The sequence below is a fragment of the Dermacentor andersoni genome, chromosome 4 (assembly GCF_023375885.2).
Source record: "Dermacentor andersoni chromosome 4, qqDerAnde1_hic_scaffold, whole genome shotgun sequence".
Classification (NCBI taxonomy): Eukaryota; Metazoa; Arthropoda; class Arachnida; order Ixodida; family Ixodidae; genus Dermacentor; species Dermacentor andersoni.
Window position 1 is genome coordinate 90,451,517 of NC_092817.1, and position 25,102 is coordinate 90,476,618.

At 44.2% G+C, this 25,102-nt stretch overlaps 1 protein-coding gene across 1 annotated transcript in view; it reads left to right on the forward strand.

Annotated features, from left to right (window-relative positions):
- The first annotated feature begins 11,637 nt into the window (after positions 1 to 11,637).
- Positions 11,638 to 25,102, forward strand: part of LOC126536448 (very long chain fatty acid elongase 7-like) — a 55,748-nt gene continuing 42,283 nt past the window's right edge. Inside the window, exon 1 of the mRNA XM_055074016.1 lies at positions 11,638 to 11,678. Within this exon, the coding sequence (XP_054929991.1) occupies positions 11,653 to 11,678 (26 nt within the window). The 5' untranslated portion in view covers positions 11,638 to 11,652. The remainder of the gene's footprint in view (positions 11,679 to 25,102) is intronic.

The window sequence follows — 25,102 nt, forward strand, 5'->3', positions numbered from 1 at the left end:
CGCTTTTCCTCGTTTCAAGTCTTCTAAGGCCCTTCTAACTTGATCGCAAGTTATAGAAGGAGCCTCTGTAACCTGTTCATTACCACTTCGAATTGAAGTATCTTGGTTGCTCTGGGTATTGTACAGGTCAGTATAGAATTCTTCCGGTGCTTTTACTATATCTTCGAAATTGCTGATGATATTGGCCTGCTTACTTTTCAGTGCATACATCTTGGCTTCTCCTATGTCAAGTTTTCTTCTCACTGATATCACGCTGCGTCCATTTTTGACTGCTTCCTCAGTCTTTCTTCCGTTATAATTTCGAACATTCCTTATTTTTTCCTTGTTGATCAGTTTTGACAACGCGAATATATCTTATCTCTTGAGTTGGACACTTTCATTTTTTTTCTTTATTAGGTCCTTCGTCGCTTGGGGGAGCTTGCCTAGTGGTAGCCTTCGTGCGTTGCCTCTCACTTCAATTACTGCTTCTGAAGCCAGCCTATAGTTACGGTTTCATTCATTACCTCTACGTCATCTTCATCTCGGTGTTCTAAGGCTGCATATTTGTTTGCAAGCACCAGCCTGAATTTGTTCGCTTTTAGCTTTACTGCGTCTAGGTTGGCCTGTTTCTTCTTGACCAATTTTACTCTCTCTCTCCAAACTGAGGTGAATCCTAGATCTCCCTAACCTATGATCACTACACTTTACCTTATCTAACACTTCTACATCCTGCACTATGCTGGGGTAGGCAGAAAGTATGAAATCAATTAAATTAATTAGTAAGCTTCTCGAATATTATAATTAGATGAAAAGTGTCAATGAGAAAATTGTAGAGCGACAGGAAAAACTCCCAATACAGCTTTCTGTTGCTTTATACGTGTTACACAAAAGTGTTTACGGAGCGTAACAGAAGCCCGCAAATACACGCAACATTGCCGCGCGACTGGTCACTCGAGGCACCGCAGGTCATTCGCGGGCACCGCAGGGTCTACCGACACAGCGGAAGCGGTCGCTCGTCAAATCAACGCTTCTGTACCCGCCGCGATAGCTTTGAGGCTATGGCATTGCTCGAAGTCGCGAATTTGATCGAGACAGCCGCATTTCGACGGGGGCGAAATAAAAAATGCTCGCGCACTTTGATTTAGGGACAGGTTAAAGAACACACGGTGCCAAAAATTAATCAGGAGTGCGCCACTACGGCCTGCTTCAAAATCCGAGTGTGGTTTGGCACGTACAGCCGCATAATCCAATTCAAGTTTAATGCTTCTTCCGCGATGCGATATGCCATGCGAGGCAATGGCAATGCTCAACCCTCTCGGACGTTATGAAATGTGGTGCACGAGAACGCATCGACCAAACACCTCTCCCTGTGTGTTTTGTGTACCAATCAGACAAAAAGCAGTGGTGCACGCAAGGTGACGTTTAACATCAACTCACCACTCTTGTGTTGGACACAACGTTCAAGAAATTAAGCATTCGCCATCGACATCATCACTAATTATCGTCAGTCAAAGCAAGCGGCACAGAAAGTTCCACTTACATTGATTCCCACAGTGCGTGGAATCTGCATAATTATTTTTTTTATTTTCTTTCATTTAGCCGCAGCGTACACGGTGATTTGAAGCCACGCTACAGACGCGAGAATGCAATTAGCGAGTGATAAAAAGATAGAAAGGCGGAAGAGTTGAAAGCTATAAAAAACGACACTCTGCTCGCCGGAACCAGGAAGAAACGGGCACTAAATGCGAGTAAGATAGGCAGATGTGCGTACACGGGCGCAATTAAATGCAGGAGAGCCTCTTAAACGTGGGCACCTGTGGCACGTTTCGTCGAAGTTGCAGTTCCTTCGTCTATGAGAAACTCCCTCTCCTATGGCGAGTGCATTCGCGATGAATATCACCAGGTAGATTGAGGCACACATAAAGACATTAATTGCCTTTATGTCTGCGTCTTAGGCAACCGTTTTTTGATGCCTAAATAAGATACTTTGACTTGACTAGATTGCTCAAACGTCGGTCCCGAGTGAAGCTCATGGAGCGCCCCGCTACTGTATTGAATCACTCGCGTGGAAGTACATGGCGCCATTTTTTTTACTCTTTTAGTGAACGCGTTTATCAACGTTTCCATCGTACCTGGTCGGGGAACGGTTGTTAGTACCCGATGACATAATATAAAGGCGACCCAGAGATATACAGAAGTTGCGAAATATCGCAAGATCAGAGATAGAGAAACGAGACGAAGAAATAGAAGTTATTGGTTTATATTACACGGTTATCTGCGCGTGCCCTGCGCACTGAAAGGGGTGGACGGAGGGTGTTGTGAAAAAGATAGGTTTCCAGCCAAATGGTTTACTTTACTGCCAGGATGACACTTCCTTCTCAATCGGTAAATGAGGAAAAGAAAAATGTAAAGAAAAGAAGGACATTGAGGAAATGGAATATTACCTCATTTATAAATATATACTAACACTTTAGTTTCGTCCTGTGTTCTGTTAGAATGACTGTTTACTGAATCGTCCTGTGTTTTCAGCAGCTTTAACTTATTCGCCAATATTACCGATCTCTAAATTTCTTCTCTGAACACATATCTAAGATCTTCCCGAGTACTGGCCAATCCTCCCAAGTGGGTAGGTTCCCAGTGACTTTAAGGTAATAATAATAATAATCATCATCATCATCATCACCATTATCATCACGATCATCATCATCATGATCATCATCATCATCAACAACAACAACAACAACAACAACAACAACAAGAAAAATTTTAATGGCTCACACGAGTCTCAGTATGACACGTGTAACCATGTCAAAGCCCGTCTCGCGGGCCTTGTGAACTGCAGCAAGGGAAGAAGCGGCACCGAGACCCTTTAGCGCGGACGCCCGTTGAAGGCATTGCACCTATATTTTAGTAGCGTGCGAATGTTCGAAGCTTTCGAATAACGAATCGAGTTTTGGACTATTAGATTCTGTCATCGAATCAAATCGCTATTCGATTTTGGGCCTCCAATCACAAAGTCACCAATAAAGATCCTAATATATTTTTTGAAAATTCCGCTGTAAACAATCGAGCATGATGTGGAAGCAAAATATTCGGCGACTTTCGTTCCTTTAACAGTGCACATAACAGTGGACAGCTCGCTGTGTCGCTCAAGCAGCCAGAATTTCCCGGCTAAACAAAATCAGTCGTAATCAAACGTTAGTTAGACATGCTATTCGGCTGTGGGATTTGTTGGGTACTATATATAGATGCAGAGCCTGGGTCATATCGTCGAGTACATTATGAAAACATTTTATTGCAACATACATTGTACAATAGTGGTACCATCTGCCGCGACTATTCGAACTAAAGATAGTGTGCAGGCCCCACGCACTGTCAGAATCAATTTTATGCGAAGCATTTTGCAGGCCCTTGACTATCGAGCATTGTTTGGAGTTACACAAAGCGATACGAGGTGAACCAACGTGTTTGTGCAAATTGAGTGCTTTTGTGCTTGGGTGGCGAGCGTACGTGTTTGACGAAAGCAGCTGGACGACGGCCATGTTGAAGGCTTCGCTTATACGGCAGCTATTCTACGCAAGCTTAAGACATAGCGACTGTTGGTTTCTACACAGGTAGTGGACGAGCGTAAGTGAGAGAAACACGGATTGGCATGACATCAGCGACTAGCTGTTATGCAATTATCCGTACCTATGGCTATGTAACGTAGTGTATATTAAAGCGGGGGACGACGACATTTACGCGGGTGAAGAAATGTTAACGCACGATTAACTTGGGCCACCATGAAGTCGGTACAACGTCGCACAATGTCTTCGTAGCGTGCTGCGAAGAAAGTACTGACAAAAGTGGACCGCTCTCGGAGATAGCGCAGTCTAACGCTGCGCTTCAGAGCGCCAGCTGTCACAAGAAAAGAAGACGAGGAAGTGACACGGGGCGCAAGCTATCAAAATGCTTAACAATATTTTCATTACACTTCTAAATTACAGTTATATAGTCCCTATTGAAATCTAGTTTCGCTTTACTTCTAAGCATACGGAAAACCGCCTGTTTCATGGCCAATCCCCCATAGCGGCTATGCGCCACTGATTAGGATGCAAGACAAGACAAGACAAGACAAGCTCCGAGCGTTTCAGCGAACTGGCTGGCTTTGGAATGGAAGAAGTAAGCATGCGATCGTGGCTTAACAGCGTCAAATGGTGCATCATCGCAAGGTACTGGCAAAAAACATTATGCCGTATGCATGCTAATTGCTCTGCAACGCATTTTGAAGAAGCGCTTGGCAGTGTCTATTGCACATCTTGACATTAGACGAATTCGTCTATATTTCCGAGAACCTATCGCAAGACTTCTTGAAGTAAGGCCTTTTGAACGAGAGCGCCCCGAATGGCGCCATAATGCCTTCTGGGCTGTGCTAATTGCGCGTTAACCACAGGGCAAAAGCATTGCAGAAGCTTCCGCGCGTGCCTTTGTACTCCCCCAGCACAGTCCAGAGAGGAGGTTCTCGCACTCCCCCACATATGGCAAAGTCGTGTACCAGAATGGCTCGACCGATTGGAGCCACTTGAATGCTTAAAATAGTTTCAAGACTTCTAAATCGACCAATGATTGGCTGGAATGTTTAAATCTCACTTAACATTGCCAATACGACTCTATTCTGAGCAACAGCAAGCAGTAAAGAAAGAAAAAAATATGCTGATGTGCTCGACGGCAGAGGTTCGATTCTACTGTCGGTCACACGCTATCTTCAGTTTCTTTCTATCAAAGCGAAGTGAGACGCGAACTTACCTACCTAGCTCAAGGTGCCAAGAAGGGGACAAAGAATGCTTCGCATTGAACGCACATTCTTTCCCCTCTGCCGGCACCGCAGACGGCACCCATTTCTGATTCGGTCGTAAAGATATGCACAGATATTATTTGGCCGATTCTGCGTTTGCAAGCTTTATATAATAATGAATTCCCACATAATACTCAGAATAAGAACCCAAATTTGCGAAGAAACTGCTTAGCTAATTGTTCCTAATGCTCCATTTGCGCATTCGATAAAGCATGCTTTATAATGTGCAGGATATATGGCAAACGCGTTCTAATGTTGTGTGCACCAGGAGGTGAGAAATGCTGGACACTTTAATGGTGTGAAATCTCTACATTATTCGCAAACTATTCGAAATGTACTCGATATCCGATTCGACTCGCTTCTATCACTGCTCGATTCGCATTCGATTCGGTTTCAAACACTACTATTCGCACACCCCTGCTATGCTCTTGTCTCCGTGTTTCCTCGAGTCTCCGTGTGTGCGTGGTTCTTGCGTTCGTGCTCGCGAGTTTTGGGCATAGAATGAGCAATTAAGAAGGACCTCATTTGCATAGCTGCCCAGGAACATTTGTGAACCTCCTGGGACATTGGTTTAATACGCAGTGTTTCGAAACGACGTTGCTGCATGTCTAGTCGTCGTTCCTATAGCAATAATCCTTTTTTTGTGTGTGTGTGCATAATTGTCGAGTCAGTAAACAAGAGTAGCAGACCCCAACCTACACAGACGGCAATTTCTCCTTAATTAAAAACACTTAAAAAAAGGGCCCCTTTAAACACGCTGCTGCCACTGTCGTTCTTCTAGCAGCACGACAGAAATTACGATTTCTGCGCTTCCATCGTTCTTGTGTGCTTGCATTGCCTGAGAAATGGTTCGGTCTAGCACCGGAGCTTAATCATGCACAGAAGGATACGTTGTATCCGGTTCTGTCCTATCCACCGTGGTAGCCCACCTGCTATGGCGCTGCTTCGCAGAGCTCGAGGTCGTTTAGGCCTGTTTCATGCAGGTACTGCAAAAGCGATTCATAAAAGGTGTTGTCCATTAGCCATCGTTCATTCTTTAGGTTGGTCGCTTCTCAACTGCCTACCGGGTTCAATCCTGGCCGTGGCGGCCGCATTTCTGTGAGGGCCAAATACAAAAATGATCATGTAGTTCGATTTAGGTACATGTTAACGAAGCCAAAGTGGTTAAATTTAATTCGGACGCATGCAGATAAAATGTCTGCGCGATTAAACAAATTTACGGTAATAAAATTTTGGTTCTCGTCTTAACCCACAATGTTTGTGGTAACTCCATTCGGTGAATGAGTCGAGCCACTCGGTAATACGTTTCACAGACCTATGTGATTTGTAAGTGCAACTTAAATTTTCATATTTCACAGCCTCGCCAATGCGATAATTAAAAAAAAAAGTTCTTGGTGGCATTTCAACCCTAATATTTCGTTCGTGAGTGATGCAGCAGTTGATCTTCACTTTGCTATGTCATCTGCATGTATTTTGAGTAATACAACGGTGGGAGGTTGTGCCAAAAAGTAATGGAAGTTTAGCATTCTGCTTATTTGTCCTAACTTCCTGAACCAGAGATACTGGTTTAAGTAGACTAAGTAGTCGCTGGCTTGAATCCTTTCTTTAAATTCAATTTTTTTACGCCAGTCGGTTTAGTTACCGTAATATTTCCGCGCTGTAATGTTCGGCCATATATTTTTTCTTTAAGAGGTTTGTGCTGTCCTCTAGACCTTATCGGGCTCAAGAATGCGACTAGATTGGTGCTCTTTGGCCATAGCTGGCCCTTGCGCCATAACACCTTACACATCATCATCATCATCATCATCATCATCATCATGATCATCATCATCATCATCACCATCATCATCATCATCAATGCGAGCTGTATTGTACGTTTATGTACTGACATTCAGCAGTCGTCAAACTTGAACATTGATTTTGCGAAATTTGAACAAAGCCCAGCAGCTTTCCACGTTTGACCCAAGATGGCGGCATCAGCGGCGGTGTATCCACCCTAAACAGATAGCCATGATATTCAGGGACCCTACTCTGAGGTTATGAGAGACGCCATGCAGTGGATGGCTCCAGGTTAATTTTTCACACCTGGGATTCTTTAGCGTGCGCATAGATCTAAGTACACTCGCTTTCTTGCTTTTCGCCCTGATCGAAATAGGGCCGCGGTGATCGGGAATCGAACTCATGACCTCGTGCACAGCAGCAGAACGCTATAATCACTTCATGAGCTACCTGGGCGGCTCACTGCTATAGCAGTATAGTGCTACTAAGAATATGACTGTGCTAGTGTATAGGACTTCTGCGGCGGCTGCTACCAGTTGTGATGCTAATAATACACGATGCGCTGGCTTCATATGACGTGCAGAAGGCCTAGGTTGTTCGAACACGTGGTTTCTTCTCTTTGATGGTATAGTCACAGGCAACGTGTCTGTCACGTGCCTTTGTCTTGCGTCTGGGAAGCAAGGACGCTGAGTAAAAGTGGTTGAAGTGCAAATATCTAGATGCGGGGACAATTTCTGGTCACGAACGCAACAAAACTCCCCTTCTCGTTTCTTTTACCCCCAGAATCTGCGATTCGACTCACTTTGTATTCCTTCAGGCAGCGTATTACTTGAGACACGATGACGCACGGGGGACCGTGTGCGTGCTGCAGGAAGATACGAAAACATGCGTAATCGAAGGCATGCAGTCAAAAAAATACGTAAAGCACGACAAAAAAAAAAGTGAGCTAAATAAACAGAAGGGTGGAGTCGAAGCTTGCATTGCTTGCGTCTTCGTCGGGTGCTTTTAGGGTGAAATAAGAAACAAGGGCTATCAAGGACTGTAATCTCATTGGAGCACCAATGCGGTCCAGCCGTGTGGCGTTGCTCCCGTGAGGCGAAAAGAAAAACGAAAAAAAGAAAACCCCGAACGCCTCTGGGGTGCATTTTCTGGTAAATGCCAGGTTGCGCAAGAGGTGCGCGACACGGCGCTAAGAAGGGGAACTTTGTCGCGGAAGGAGGGGCGAGGGGCTTCGATGCCTATTCTGAATCGGAGACATTCCATGACGCAACAAGTCGACGGGCCTGTCGTCATCCGAGAGGCGGGAAAATACGTAAGGGGAAGTTTAAGAAAAAAAAAATGTAGAAGGGGCTTCAGTAAAGAAAAGAAGAAATGCCGGAAGGGAGTCCTGCCCTGAAATCGTTGATTGCTTGGAATTTAAGATGCGTCCAGCTCTCATCGCCTGTGTGTTTCCCCCAGACCTTCTCTTCAAAGTTTTCATCTACACACAGGCGCATCCGCGGCGAACCGGTTTTAAGCGGCTTGCGCAGTATACCCGGACAGAAGCTATCTTTCATACATTGTTTGATAACTATTAATATTTCAGTGGTGATCGGGAATCTGCTTACATCGAACCCGTATGCTTATACCAACCGCCTGTGACTTACTGAATGATGAACGTTTGAGTTTGAGTTTATTGAACATTACATGGGGGCTTCGCATAAGGAGGAAGGTATACAGAAAGAGGTCCCTTAGTGTGGACACTGCAGTGGGACCTTTGTTAAAATGTTCACAAAAATAATACAAAATAACAGAAGCAATTGCGAAGTGCAGGCGTACAATACAAGGAAACAGAATCAATTGCGAAATACAAGCAAGCAATGCATACAAATACAGGCAGCTGGAAAGAATAGGAAGTAACGAACAGAAGAACTAATCAAAACTGAATAAATATGCAAACAAGGGAGTAAATAAGCGAAGGAATATCGAAGTGTCACAGATGCAATCAAATAGAAATTGAACACTAATAAATCACAGGACATGAAGTAACTGTATGAACATAAGAATACACGAAATGTACTGGAGAGGAGGAAGAAGTAACGACAGCGATCTTTATATAAATCAACTGCTCATGAACAGGCGAGCTGAACTTTTGAAAATAATTAATGAGTACGAGGTTTTAGCCTCCAAGGGTAGACTATTCCACATTTAGATGGCAGCGAAGCTTACGGTACTTTATCCGTAATTAGAGCGAGTCTTAGGTAGTAAAATGTCATTATTATGGGAAAACCGTGTATTATTAGAGTTAATCATAATTCTCTTTCCTATATTATAAAGAAGACTTCGATTACGCAAGATGCGGTAGGCCATAATGGATGAATTAAAGAAAGTAATATTCGAAATAGGAAGGATACTTAAGAAGGAATATAGTGGAGCCGCATGAGCGTGATATGTGCTGTTGGTTATAATACTGAGTGACTGTTATTGGGTATGTTCTCACGTGCATAAGGAAGTTTTGTATGTAAGGCCCCATGACTCGATACGATAGGTCAAATGACTATGAATGAATGCAAAATAGAGAGAATTTAGAGTAGGGAGCGCGAAATATTGACGAGCATTGAGAAGAACACGAACGCCGTAGCCAGTCTTCCTTGTTTTTTTGATTAATGTGCTCATTAAAGTTTAGAAAACAGTCATGTTCGACACCGAGAAATGTGTTTTGCTTAGATGGGCATATTGCACAGTTATTTACATAAACCGGAAGTAAGTTACATCGTTTTTTTAACCTAGAACTGAAAGTAACAAGCTTTGTCTTAGCTGGAATAATAACAAGCTTACTTTTAAGGCACCAAATAGTAACGCTCTGCAGATCACTGTTTAGCTGGGAAGTTAAGGCTGGAATGGAGTCATCTGAGGTGAAAATGATGGTGTCATCAGCGTGGAATAAGAATTGGGTGTGGTCACAAACTATCTGATAGGTGATTAATGTAGATGAGGAATAGAAGAGGGCCTAATAAAGAGCCTTGTTGGACCCTATATGTTAATTGTCTTGGTGTCAGAAAGCACGCCTGGAATAGATAAAGTCTGAGTACCATTAAGTAAGTAGTTAGAAATTAGTTCTCGTGGTGGTACAGTTACACCATAAGAAGAGAGTTTGTCGAAAAGAATACAATGATTGATCGATTCGAAGGCTTGATTGAAGTCAATGAAGACTGATTCAAGGGACATGCCGTCGTCAATTGTGTTCTGATGTTTTCAGTAAGTGCAGCAAACGCGAGATTAGTGGAGAGCACCTGACGTAATCCAAACTGATGTGGCGATAGTAGCTTAAATTTGTTCAAGCAGTTTGTAAGACGTATGGAAAATAACCTTTTAGCAACCTCATTAAAAAGGAATAATAGCGATGGGCCTATAATTATGGATGACTGCAGTCTATCGTCTTATAAATAGGTATAATCTTGCTCTTTAGTTCAGAGGGAAAAAAGCAAAGTTCTGAAAGATTAAATTGACAATATGAGCGAAGATAGGAGCGATAACATCAATAAGGTCCGTCATTTACCTAGCAGCTATGTTGTCAAGTCCAGCTCCTGTTGTTTTAAGATTCAAGATCGTGTTGCGAATCTGAGTGGGAGTGGTTGGGAAAAGATAAAAAGATTGCAACGAACGACGACTGTCACTAGAGTAAGAGTGCCTGGATGGTTTTTTCAGATTAGAAAATTATTGGTTGAAGGCATTTGCAATGGTATCAGAAGCGCGAAAGGTGTTTCCATCATGAGAGATTTCAGTAATATCAGTTAGAGAGCCAGTTTTATTTAAAGATGAACTAAATATACGCCACTGCTTTGCTGTATTCTTACCGGCTTGAATTATTACTTGTTCATAGTAATCTAGTTTCGCTTTTCTTAATAGTAGGGTGAACGTATTGCTATATTTTTTGCATCGATCTTTTAAAGGCAGACTAAGGAGCTTTTTCTTTGATTTTCTGCACAGGTTGTCTTTTTTTTCGTAAACAAGTAAGAAGACCTGGAGTTAGCCATCAATTTAGGGGAGATGAATGTTTTCTTCGGCACAAAACATTAGAGGATGAAGAAGTTATAGCATCAGATATTAGCGAAAAAAATTCGCTGACGGCAGTCTCAGGATCTTTGCATGTAATGACGTAAGACCAGTTTATTGTAGATATTGAATCGGTGAACTTTTTTTTGTCAGAGACCGACTTGGAAAAGCAAGTATTCGAAGGAATGGCTACGAGTCGAAAACGAAGCACTACGGGGAAGCGGTCAGTTATATTGGCACGGATGATAAAAGCCTCGGGAGCAGCAAGTAAATTTGTTAAAGCATGAACAATTAAAGTGCTGGAAATGTTGAAAAGACAGCTAGTTGGGTCGTTCAAAAGCGAATCAAGATCATATCCAAGAAAAATACTTTTATAAATACTGGAACCCGAGCATGAAACATCCAATAAGTTGATGTTGATGTCACCCATGATAACTACGTTCTTATTTCTTTGTGTTAATGTGTCAAGCAAGGCGACAAATGAGGAGCAAAAGTTGGTCATGGAAGAGTCAGGTGAACGATATATACAGCCGAATACGGTTGTACGTGTACTACAATTAAAGTCAGGGCTATCACTTTCAATCCAAACTGCCTCGCGATCGGGCACATCAAAAACCAGGTCAATTATGCGTTTGTAGATTGTACTGTTCAATATAAATATCGCTGCGGCACCATGACACGAGGACGCACGGTGGTGATATTCTGCACTGTAATTTAATATTAATATTTCAGTGGTTATGGAGACACTGCTTATATTGAACCCGTATGCTTATATCAACCGCCTGTGACTTATTAAACGAGGAAACTTTGTGTGTGTTTATTTATTTATTTATTTAAAGTACCTTACATGACTCTATTTAGGGCATTCGGTAAAGAGGGCTAGTATAATATAATGAGAAATCAAAATAAAAACAAACAGCACTATAGACATAAATTAATACATTTCAGGTGAAAATGCTGTACAATATGCAAGAGCTCTCTGAAGATGCATGTTAAAGAATGATAGGCAAGAGAACTAAATTCATATGGAAAAAGACAAGGAAAACTCCAGGTACAGTGCGCATGTCTGTTTCTCGTTTGACAACGTAAATGAACATTGAAGGCACATCAAAAGAAGAACCAATAAAACCTATCGATCTATGTAATCTCGATAAGTGCGTGCTCAGATTCTGGCGAAATTCCCATTAGCATATTCTATAGATGAAACCTGCGAGATCATTCCTGGAGGCCAATGGTGCGGGGAAGCGCTGATGAATAGAAATTGACCGCCACGCCGTAGGTGCACATAAAGCCGAGATGATTATGTAATCTGCATGATTTGCCGGATGGGACAGGCAGCACTGAGCAGAAATATGCCCACCATGGATGCTTAGTGGCTATGGTGTTGCGCTGCTAAGCACGAGGTCGTGGGACCGAATCCCGGCTACGGCGGCTGCATTTCGATGGGGGCGAGAGCACCCTTACGTTTAGGTGCACGTTAAAGAATCCCAGGTGGTCCGAAGTTACCCCACTACAGTGTGCCTCATAATCAGAAAGTGGTTTTGGCACGTAAAACACCATAATAAAAAGAAAGAGTAGAAATAAAAAAAAACTGGCCACAATAAACGTATTTGTGAAGCAAGCACAAAAGGGCGATGTCATGACGGATATTTAAAGGCGGAAGTGAAAGAACGCGAATTATTTCGGTTATGCTAAAGTAATAATCGTGTATGATAATCCCTTTTATACCCCTTTTCCCAGTGCGGGATGGCCAGCCGCGCTCAGCCTGTTTAATCTCCTTGCTTTTTTTCTTATCCGTTCTCTCCCTTCCTATTTCTCTACTAGACTCATATAACGGAACAGACCGCCGTTCTGAAAGGCACGTGATCAAATAAAACTCCTGTCTCTTCTATCTCTCTTGCTCCCCCCCCCCCCCTCCCTTATAAGATTGCGCTTCGACAGTAAGACTTCTACAAAAGAGCTTGACGGGCAGCTGTTCCGAGTGAAATTTGAATTTTACCAAGTAAATGTTAGAATGCGCAACATTTGGTAGAGCGTCAGTAAACAGCTAACCTCACACTAGCGACGCGGTGTTGTAGCAGTTGTGGCAGTGGGCATCTGAGTCAAACTGTGAAAAGTGTTTTATGCTGAAAGGCCGGGACACTAAAAGAGAGCAACTTAATCAGTTTAAGGAGAGTGTGTAGGAAGGCTAGTTGGTAAGACATATGTTTTGTGAACTTAAACTGCGTTAGCGACGAGACACCGAGGTAAAAGAAGGTAGGACGAACGCAGACTAACAACTGGTTCATTGAAATTACACAATGCTGCCTCTTCGAATCATGCGCATGCCCAAGCCAGGTCACAACCGCGTGATCATGGAACACTCCCTCGCCAATCCCCTCCCTACACCAAAAAATCAAGCGCTCCCTTGAAAAGATACACTGACGGTTCGCTGACGCATCTATCTGGGCCACCGCTAGCTATCAAGGAAGCTTCCAATATTTCACGCGCCCTTTGGTTCTTTGCTCGCCCTAACACCTTCGTTTTGTCCAAAATGGGCTTGCACTTCTTAACACATGACCTACAATGAACTGGCAGGTGCTTTTCGCTGCCATCTTTCAGTGGGTTAGAGAGCTCCATTAAGCGATTGTTGATACATTTTCCGGTTTGCCCCACATAAAACATTCCACAGGTCAGCGGAAACTCGTAAACCACCTCTGTTCTACATGGTACATAAGCTCGTCTGTGTTTTATGCCACATCTATTACTCTTGGGTTTATCTACGTTGGAAAGTGCGCATAACCGCTGACCTGTGTTTCCGCTGACCTGTGAAATGTTCTATGTGGGGCAAACCGGAAGATGCATCAACGATCGTTTAATGGAGCACTCGTACTCATTAAAAGATGGCAGAGGACAGGCGCCTGCCAGTTTATTGTAGGTCATGTGCGAACAAGTGCAATCCGATGTTCAACAAAACGAAGGTGCTAGGGTGGGCAAAGGGCAAGTGAAATCTTGGATGCTTCCTTGATAGCAAGACATGGCCCAGATGGTGCGTCAGCGAACCGTCGGTGTATCTTTGAAAGGGAGGGCTTGATTTTTGGGGGTAGGGAGGGGATTGGCGAGGGAGTGTTCCATGATCACGCGGTTGTGAACTGGCTTGGGAATGCGCATGGTTCGAAGAGGCAGCTTTGTGTAATTTCAATGAACCAGTTGTTAGTCTGTGTTCTTCCTGCCTTCTTCTACCTCGGTGTTTCTAGGCCCTAGCGCAGTTCACAAAAAATTAATCAGTTTAAACGCAAGGTACCTTTTCGAAACTTACTGTTCGTTAATCTTGGGATCATACGTTGATTATTAAACGAGACAATGAACGGCAGACCAACTTTTCGAATTTCGCGGCGACATCCCCAGCAATTAGTACATGACCGCGGTAGTTGGAGAAGAATGGGAGAGGCCTTTGCCCTGCAGTGGGCGTAACCAGGCTGATGATGCTGATGACCCCCAGCTCCATAACGTCAGTGTGACGTCACGAATTGCAATGTACCTTCTCGTAATTTGGGCTAGTGGCGGATCAGTAAATGTTCTCGAAGCTTGCCAAGTTCAATCCTTTAGCTATTTTAGACTACCATTTAGTCCAGTTTTACCAAACAAATTTTTAGTTGGCCCTAGCAGACGACACGTCACGGTGAGGTGGTGCGGAAATGTCAAGCTGGCGTCGCCACCCACCCTTTGCTATAGCCTATTTTCTGGCTTACCATGCCTCCTCTCATGGCACACATGGCGTTTTCGGTATAGCGGAAGCATAATTTACTTATGCAGGTGAAATTAGTTTTCTCGTTAAGAGGCGCATGCCGATGAAAAGCTTTGCGTCCCCCACTGCCGAGTACTGCGCGAATGCCATCGTTGATCGTGACTGTAAATACGGAATCTGGAAACGTGCAAGAGTGCCGTACAGAAATAATTTTTTTTGAAGCTCGGTTCCGGCTTACGTTATCGTTGTACACGATGCCAACGACAGCAGCGTGAAGTCACGATACAGGCGTAGAAATATCACCAGGCACCCAGGATTACCTACAGTGACGTAAATTGAAGAAGAACATCAGAACACGCTAAATTCAACGGATCAATTGATATGGGAAGTCAGACAATAATTAACGTTTTATTCTCTTTACCTGTCGAAACAACTGGCCAAATTGCGCATGAGAAACGGCGCACTGTGAATATACGTATGACGCATTCATTGTTCGCTCACAAGAGTTATAAATAGTTACCTTTTTCTGTAACGTTCTTTTTAAAATCAAAATTATTTAAACAATACGACGATACTGGAATTGCGAAGCACGACAACGCCACAACGCTAGCAAATGGAGAAGAGAGAAAGAGGGATACAAACTTTGATGTTATGCTGGCTGATATCGCCTGGCATGCTACTCCAGCTGCTTGGTGAAAATTGTAGTATTCACAGTGTTCACATGAACACACACATATAGTCACAGATACCCCCCGTGTACAATAGAGATATTCAGAAAGTTTCGTTAAGGTTAGTGAAAAACAAACACCAGCAGCGCTCTGGTGGCGTGTGAACACGCAGGTGGAGCCTTTCTTTATGGGCCGAGAATGTGCTGCAGCTCCAAGAACGATTCGCGCTGCAAGTGTAGTGCCGCATTCAAAGACTGTCACTATAACAAATAGCGGCAGCACTCACAAAGAACACGTTGCAGATCTTCAGAGGTGCTGCGCGTAGAGCACGTTGGCGGAGTTCGTTGGTTGAATTTTGCCCTTAATGTACGCGTATAGTTCGTGCGCAGGTCACGTTAAGTCCGATGCGGCGAGGGCAGGCTTGATTGTGCCTATCGAGGTCTCGCGGCATGTAAAAGTCACAAGTCGTTTTGTACAGGGGTCCGCATGGATGGCTTGCGTCACACCAGAGGGTTTGCTGCAAACGCCAAGCGGCTGCGGATACCAGAGTCTCCGCGCCTTTTTTCGAGAGCGATCAAAGTGTCGTGTGCAGCTTTGGCAGCGCAGGTCAGTCTGGACGTTGTCCTGTATACCTTGGTGGGCTGGCAACCACTGCAACACACCTTTACGATGCAGTTCACAGTCAGGGATGACGACCCAAGACTCATCGCTTTGGTGTATATACCGGAAACAAAAGCTACTCGCAGCGCAGCTTCAGCGGTGGCTGTGGCGGAAGTGCGTTGACTGAAGTGGCAAAGATGGTAACATTCGCGTTGGTAGGGAATCGAAGATGATTTTTATATATAAGAAGGGAGAAAGATGAGTAGCGAAAAGGAAATCGGCACAAGAAAATTTTAGGCGGCACACGTCAGTGTCGATCAAGGCCTATCTCGCAGGCCCGTAGATTGCAGGAAGCGAACTAGTTGTCTGGCCCTCTCGCTACCTTCAGGCCAGACTTGCAGGTAACAAATTACATGTAATTATTTAGTTGTTATCAATTAAATTTCTTAGGTTATCCTGTTTTTTTAAATTTCACGATTACTTTCTTTACACGGTAACGCTCACTGTAATTCAATTACCCCTTTCAGTAACCACTTACACGTAACCAATTACTTCATGGAAGCAACAGGCTGCGGCAAACGATGCAGCCTTGAGGACCCACTTTTAGAGGATACTATAGAGTAGAACGTCAGAGATCATTCCTTGCAGGCAGCATCGCGAATGCGCATTATTAGATGGGCAAACCAGGGGTCTCTGCATCTGTTTCCTCATTCAGCCGGCGGTGCTGCATGGTATGTCTCGGCAGCGAAGGCCGCCTATGACGGGTATAGCTGTGGTGTCACATACGAATAACTTTTTTTCCGGCGTTTCATTGGCCGAACCGGGAGCCTCTTCTACAAGTGCCAGCAACGATGAAGGGCCTTGTGCTTCACAGAAGACCCATATGATGAGTAACCTCAATCACGTGGTTACCCAGCGCGCACATCGAGGAAACTGACTAACTTCTCTTTCTTTCCTTCTCCTTTTTTTTTTACTTACTCGAACCAGTTTTCAGTGTCGCTGCTGGTGTCTTAACGAAAAAATTGAGCGGCAATGAATGACGATTTTTTTTAAAAGCATATCGTTAGTGCAGATAATCAATGTATGACGGGCTGCAGAGGACGTACTGAAGGTTACAGGGCGGCTCGTTCTGTTTACTTTATCTATGCAAAGTTAATAAATGTTCAGAGGAGGGTAACGTAGTAATCGAATAAATTTGAGCAATTGCCTTATTATTTTCGTGAGGCAGTAATTGGCGACTGTAGTGAATCTCATAATTGTAATTGTAACCAGTTAATTTTTTTTCCGGAACGAGTAAAAGTTTGATTTAGGCACACCTGCCCACTCTCCCACATTTTTCCTAGAGTTTACGAATTCGAGCCTGTTCTCATATTACGAAGTTACGAAAAATAAATAAATTCAACCCGTAAATGTTGAAAAATGAGCCGGCGTGCGATTGCAATAAAAAAAAAATGCATGCAAAAGAGAAACTGCGGCGCTACTTGCGCCGCCGTCTCGAGGCAACGCAAGACAACATATGCCAGGAGGCTATGCTTAACTAATTCGAGCAATTTTATACAGAAATAGTTTACAGGAAAAGCAGGTGAAATTGGCGTCGGCAAAGTCTTCTGAAAGAGTCACTGGGATCTAAAAACAGCACACTGCTTGTCAATCTCTGCTGTGCCAAGTTTGCTACTATTTCTGTGATGCGTGCAAAACTAAATCATCGGTACCAAAGTTCGTAGGTTAACTTCATACAGATGACGTGTGCGTGAGGCGGAGTTTGACAAAAATGCGGGATAACCCTCCTACCCTCCTCCCTTCGTCCGCGGGATATTTACGATTTTTAACGTTATCAGGTTGGAACGTATGCAATTTTAAAGCATGCATTTTTTTTGTGACTACTGCTCTAGTGTTTCTCTCGCTTTTACAGTGACCAGCACTCCCGTCAGCGAGAAGAATACGACAATGCGAGGGGCTCAATTATTTGCATAACTTGTTTATCTATACTAGAACTAACCCTAAGAGAGTATAGCCAGCGCACCACTCCCCCGCCGGGACCGTGAGTGGTGGCGCTGGCTAACACTCTCAGGGTTAGTTCTAGTAGATAAACACAAATACATTAGAAAGGGGGTGGCAAGACGGCGCCGCGGTAGCTCACGTGGTAACAGCATCGCACCTGTAATGCGAAGATGTGGGCTCGTATCTCACCTGCGGCCAGCAGTTTATTTCATTAACCTTAATTTCCATTTATTGATAATTTCTTCTATGTTGTCCTTGGTGTCATTGTTTGTTGGCTTCTTATGACATATATACATCAAGTCTCTTCTTCAATTGAATATCGCACCGGATCCACTGAGCCCCAATTTTCGAACACAGCTAAATAAATAGAGAAATAAATAAATGTTGCCTATAGAATGCACTGAATAATATTTTCGCGTGTATAATTTAATGCTGCGCTGTCCAAGGGCTCCGTAGGCAGCTACAAGAAATACTTTGTAAGTGCTACGCGCCAAGTTTAAAAGAAAGCAGTCGCCTTACAAGTCTGCAACTTACTGATCTACGCTTGCTTTACTACTACGCTGACGCCGGTCAGGCGCATGGAGGTAACGGGCCATGTAGAGGCCAACACGTGAGTCGCGACCAAATAAAAATGCTAAAGTGTGCGGTTGAGATTTGTTGGCTGTATACGTGACCGAACTGCGTAAATCAGAGTAGAACTTTGGTACTCCTTGCTCGCGTGCTCACCGTCTTCGTCAAATTCATAGGCGCGCTGGTCCTTTACGCAGTCAGCCAACGTTTTTAACGTTGCCGGAGGTATTACGCTTGTTTTGTGTCCAAGAGCTGGTCGAAGAAATAACGCGAAAACAGCTGCATTCATCGATTTCGTCGAGGCGCCAAAGGTGACAAAGGCCAGCACACTGCTTTGAAATGTTCGATTCGTTATCAGAATTCTTTGCAGTTTTCTCCTTAAGAGATCCACCTCACAGATTAGGCCGCGGGCCAGTCAAAGCAGAGATAGAAATGTTTGCGCGAAGTAAAGAAAAACGCAATATGTCTTAAGAGGAAAGTCAAGAAGTAAACCGAACGACGAGGAAAATAAGAACTGCTGCAGTTATGCAAGGCCACAACAACAACGACGTTACTTTACGAAAGGTAAAACTGAGGTAAATCAAGTTAAGCAAATGTAGCCTAACCAAAGTCACCAAAGTGGTGACCATATTATGTGCGCTGTTGATTATACAGGTATAGCCAGGCAGTGACTAATGGGCATTTTTTTTAGTGATTAGCCGTCTTTCACGTGGCTTTATTTCCTTGTTGTGAAACTCGAGCTGATTGGAGTTGTAGAATTTACCCCGCACCTTTTAATAAACCATAGTGCGAGTAAAGCTTCCGTACAGCATCGCCGGTCTTCAAGCACAGCAGGGTAACAAAATCTAGAAACTTAGGACTAACAAGGAAGCTCTTTGCGAATAACGTCACTAAAGAAATAAATTCCAGGCTTTTATGTTCCGAAACCACGATCTGAATATGAGGCACGCCGTAATGCGGGACTCCGGATTATTTTGACCGTCTGGGGTTCAACGTGCACCAACTGCCGCGGTACCCGGGCGTCTTCGTATTTCGCCCCCATCGAAATGCGGCCGCCGTGGCAGGAATCTGATTCCGCGAAACTTCGCTACAAGGCACGAGGGCTGCTGTGTAATAAACCCAACACCACGCAAAGATGCTGCCTGCGAAGTGAGTTATTGGTTGTTGCCTACCGAGCTTGATCACAAAAAAGAGTAACTGAGTTCTTAAAGCGCGTCGAGTACACCGGCGCAGCAAGCAGCTCTGATAATCTCAACACATGTTTGAATATAATTAAAGACAAAGATCGGCTGCTCTTTTAACTTGTAACTTTAGTTACTTCATTTCTTCCCTTTTTTCTTTTTTTTCTTGGTAGGTTGGTTATACCAATGAGTAAACTTTAGGGCACCTATCGCATATGGTTAAAAAAGTTTGCCATTCACCAAAAATATGGCACTGCAGCAGTGCTTGCCTATTGTTTTCTACTTGTATAGTAAAGCCGGAAACGAAGGGGCATATGGAATAATCAAAGGAACAAGCAAACGATGACGATGACGAATCATATGTGGGTGACAGTATTTCGCTTGGCTGCGACGGTCGTGTGGTGTTCAAAATTTACCGGAACCAGGACCGTCGACTTTACCCGATTAGCACCACCTGCCGTTTTTTTTTTTAACTTTTGCCGGTGTTCACTTTTCACAGCATTATCACTGTTATAGTGTTCTCGCTCGGCTCAGGTCGCGCATACAATACTTGAACTTCCATGAACGTTGTCGTCAACGGGCCAGTTCCTTTTTAAACAGCGTGACGACACCGGCCGTGCGCAAATCGAAGCGCAAGACGTGTACAAAGAGCGGGTGGGTAAAACACCACGCACTGTAGCTAATATGGGATCTGTAGCGATTGATTTGTCCGAGTACGTGAGTTCGCTGTCGGAACATGGCCGTCAGCGGTACGTCGAGAAGCTCTTCGTCTGCGTCTGCGTCAATGTCTCTGCGCCTGTGTCGTGTGGTTCTTTCTCTGTCTTGTTCTTTCTTGCGCAGTTTTTCGTTGTTCGCATAATGTCATACCAACTAGCCCCTCACCGTACGCTTCTAGACGTCGAGCAATACTCTGATCCTTCCCTCATGGACGGACGGATGACAGTTCCCAATTGCAAACCGAGCGTGCGATTCGGCGGCATGTATTGAGGGTGCAGACGATTTGCGTCTGTGAGCGACCAAGAAGCTCGATCACGATTTAGTTGATCCTGATCGAAGAAAATCACGATCTGAAATGCTCGTGTAGCCGTACTCTATCCGGATCTGACTCGACCGCGATTGACACTGCTCGTGCGCCAGGGACATCAATCTATGCGGCAAAAGGTTTAAGTGCTTGTTCGCTACAGCAGCAAACCGCTGTTCGCGTATTTCACGCTAATCTAATAGAATATGTTATGTATAGAGCTGCCTACGTGTCATGTGCTGTTTTCATCACACAAACGCGAACTTGACCGCATTTGTCCCGGCGGTTGTCTCCCTGTTCGCGCTCTAAATTAACATCATCCAGCACATACACAGGAATTCTGGGCATTGTTCCTTCACTCTTCTGTGGAACTTCTGTGAAATTGGGCGCCTCGGTTAACCCCCTTTTTTCTCGTTACTTACATAATGAGGGTCTCGAATCCGGCAACATTGATGTCTCCATGTAGCACGTGTGGGTTTATTGACCAAATGCCTTCACCCAGAAAGGGTCGAAATTTCCAGAGTCCTCCACTACGGCGTGCCTCATAATCAGAAAGTGGTTTTGGCACGTAAAACCCCATAATTTAATTTTTTTCACCCAGAAAGATCACGTACTCGTAACGCCTGCGGCAGAAAGGATGTTCCACATCCGCCGCCAAGGTTTGTGAGTGGTGGCGCTGGCTAACACTTCCATGGTTAGTGCTAGTAGGAACACATCAATACCCAAGAAAGTGGACGGGTAAACCGCGCCGCGGTAGCTGAGTTGATTAGAGCATCGCATGCGTAATACGAAGACGTGGGATCATTCCCCACCTACGGCAAGAAGCTTTCTCATTCATTGTCATAAGCCATTCTTTTATCATTTCTTTATTTCAATTAGGAAGTTCAAGTATATTTCCCCTGTGTTTTCATTGGTGTCTTTGCTTGTTGGCTTCTCATGGTGATATATATATATATATATATATATATATATATATATATATATATATATATATATATATATATATATATATATATATATACTAGGTATCCCCGTTAACTACGACCAAGATTAAAAAGAAAAACTCAAGAGGTCTACAGAAATCGTACCGACTGCATAGGAGCCGTAGTCGTGTGTACTTACAGCCAGTATTTTTCATCCCGAAATATTAATTAATTAATTCCGTTTAATTAGTGAACTATTTCATTATAGCTTGAATTGCAAACGTATCAATTATAAAGTTGCAGGGCACCTCAAATAACCTCCGAGTCAAGCATTTGTTTCGTCGTCAGGTTTGCCTGGTTGGTTTGCCCGAGAAAAAACAAAAGCGTGCGAGACATCCAAAATACGAAATAGATACTAGCTCGTGCGCCGCTGCTCAAGCGCTCCCAAGCGAATAGCCACGGATACGCGGCTTTACTAGCGGCGGCTGCTCGATACAGGGCTTCACGCTATGGGATGGTCGCGGCATCAAGAGAACACGCCGCTGACGCATTGATAAGCGTAGCGGAGCCGTAGGGGCCGCGGAGGGGGGGGGGGCGCCGAGGCGGGGGGGGGGGAAGGGGAGTTCCAAACCGGGTATCCGTGACGGCGCACTTCGGACTGTAATTTTGCGCCCTTCTATTGTTCTGTAGATAGGCACGCCCGGAACTTATGTTCATTTTGTTCCCTTTAGCAATAGAAACAAACCTTGCGCATGCTATGTTCATCTAACGCTGTTTTAACGCGTTCTCGCGTTAACGCGTTCTCGCGTTTAACGCGTTTTAACGCGTTCATCTAACGCGTTAACCAGTATATGCTGTTGTCGATTACGTAAATTATTTTTGCTTGACGTGTCTGAGCGTAGATAATAATGGGAGATCTCAACGGTAGCAGGCCAGTGACCTGCTTTTCAAGACGACAGTCATGCTCTTCACGAATGATCAGAAGGTTAAAATGATCCTGGCTCTGGGGGTGGCGAACGGCGACAAGATGAAGGCAGCCAAGCTAAACCGGATGCGGCATTGTGGAGGACGCCCTAGTCCGTCAACAATACTTAACGTACGAAATCCTTTGCGAGATGGGTAGCTTCACAAGAAAGCAACGCAAGACTGCGACGGTATAGTTCAAGAAGGGGAAACAGATGTTTTGGCATTCTTCGCTGGTAACCCTCACGGCAGTGTGCGCGACGCCAGTGCGGAGGCCGGAACCTCAAGGTCATCAGTGTGGAGGATTAACAAAAATAAAAGAAAAGGTCATATGCACCCGTAACATGTACACCCGTGAGCAAAAGTATATGGACCACAGGGTCGCCGAAAAAAACAACATTTCTTTGTAATTAACATGCATAAACTGAAGTTTACGAGTGCGCTGGAAAGTTCGCAATGCCAAGTTTGGACTGCACTCCACAATTTCAAGTTGCATTCACGGGTAGACGAAAAAATGGGCGTTATCGTGCAATCTCTGGTCCGTATACTTTTGCTCACGGGCGTACATCTCCAGCAAAAATTTGAAGACCAGATTTTGAAAACAGACTTAACTTTGCCAATTGGATTTTCACGAAATGCAAAGAAGAATTGAACTTTCTCACTCGCATGCTTTGGATGGACGAGGCTCATTTCACCAGAAAGGCACAAATTAATCTTCACAATGCACACTACTGGAGTGATAGGAATCCCCACTGGCTGGCACAAACACGACACCAATACCAGTGGTCGTTTAATGTGTGGTGCGGTTTTTTTAATGGCAACATCATCGGATCCATCTTTTTTGACAACACACTAACGACGCGACGCTACGTCAATGACATCCTCGAGGGCCCCGTGAATGATGTCTGTTGCAACGTTCCACTTGCGCAACTTCGGAACATCTGGTTGAAACATGATGGTACCCCTGCGCATAGGAGTAGTCAGTCTCGAGCGTGGCTCGACTAGCTTTTTCCTGGACAGTGGACTGGCCAGCACGGACCTTTGCCCTGGCCTGCAAGGTCGCTGGAGACTGCTGGACTTCCTCTTGTGGGGCTACGTGAAAGATCGCGTGTATAGCAGCGAAACTACCACACCGGACACCCTAAAGGCAAAAATACGCACAGTCTGCCGCGAGCTCGCAACGTCGTTGGTCAAAGCTGCAACACCACAAGTGTTGGAAAGAAGCAAGTACTGTATTGGCTTCAGACGGTGACCTGTTTGAGCACGTGGTATATGTGGCAGTAGAAAATAACCGCTCTAAAGACCGGTGTAAAACGTGACTGTTTAACGCACCTTCACGATGTCACCCTATATTTACATAAAAAGCTTGCGGCAAAGATAGAAATTTGTAAGGATTGCTTTGTTTTGCCTATTTTCCGGAGTTCAAGAGACAGAAAGGGTAAATAGCTAAACCAGTTGCACCTTTGGATGTTTTTTTGTTGGCGGCTCAGGCGCCTTACGTGCTTTTGGTTTATATTTATTGAAATAAACTCCCGAGTGGCTCTTTTCTGTTCTTCCGAGAGCTGCCTTCTTTCTTTTTTTGTGCTTTTTTGCAGGCTGTCTTTTTTTTTACATTCGTTGGATTTCTTTTTTAGCTTTGTTTCCTAATACGCGAATGTTAGTGCTATCCCAAGTGCCTTACGATCGAGCACAACATCTTTGTGTCCGCAGATGCTGACGCTTATCGCACCACGCTAGTTAGGTCGCGATACCTCTCAAGCCATCCTAGATTACGTAGCCTTGTACGATGTGGCGATAAACGAATGCAGCCGTGCATCTTTCAAAGGTTGCTTGTAGGCGCTTGAGCAGCGGCGCGCGAGCGCGCATCTATTTAATATTTCGCGTATCTCGCGGGCTTTTTTTTTTCTCGGAAGAAAACAACCAGGCTCACTGCAGCACGAAACAAATGCTTGACTCGGAGGTTATTTGAGGTGCACTACAACTTTGTAATTGACATGTTTGCAATTCATGGAATAGTTAACAAGTTCACTAATTAAAAGCGTGTAATTATTTAATACTGTCTCATGAAAAATATGCTGTCTGTAAGTACACACGACTACCGGTACTATGCATTCGGTACGATTTCTCTGGAGCTCGTGGTTTATATATATATATATATATATATATATATATATATATATATATATATATATATATATATATATATATATATATATATATATATATATATATATATATATATATATATATATATAGCGACAATATATGCATCTCATTATTTTTCTCATCTGTACTTATCATCGTCACCACGAGCCGCCGCGATTTCTTTGTCATCAGGGCTCCTAATCTTCCAGAATAAAGAAGTTCCTCAGAGGTGGTGGAGGCTGCTCCTCGTTCCCCAAGTGTCCCGCGTACGCGCAAGAACGAGAGCAACTGGTCTCTTCCATTGCAAGGATCCATAAGAGGCCGCTATCAGACGAGTTTCTTTTAGGTCCTTGGCCTAATGCAAACAGCGCAGTCCTGATAACAAGTGCCACTATAGCTTTGCTCAAGCCACTGGGCTGGACGCACGGTTTAGAGATGCTTCAACTCTGTGAATCTGTACATACGCATATCTTCCTTATACCATCATCACCAGTCATCAGTCCTCTCCCTCCCCTTCCCTTTTCCCCAGTGTAGAGTAGCAGGCCAGAGCAAGTTATAGCTCCGGCCGACCTCTCTGCCTTTCTGTAAATAAAAGTCTCTCTCTCTCTCTCTCTCTCTCTCTCTACGGGGGTATGAGCCATTGACAAAGTCCCGCGAATTTTTTTTTACCCCTGGA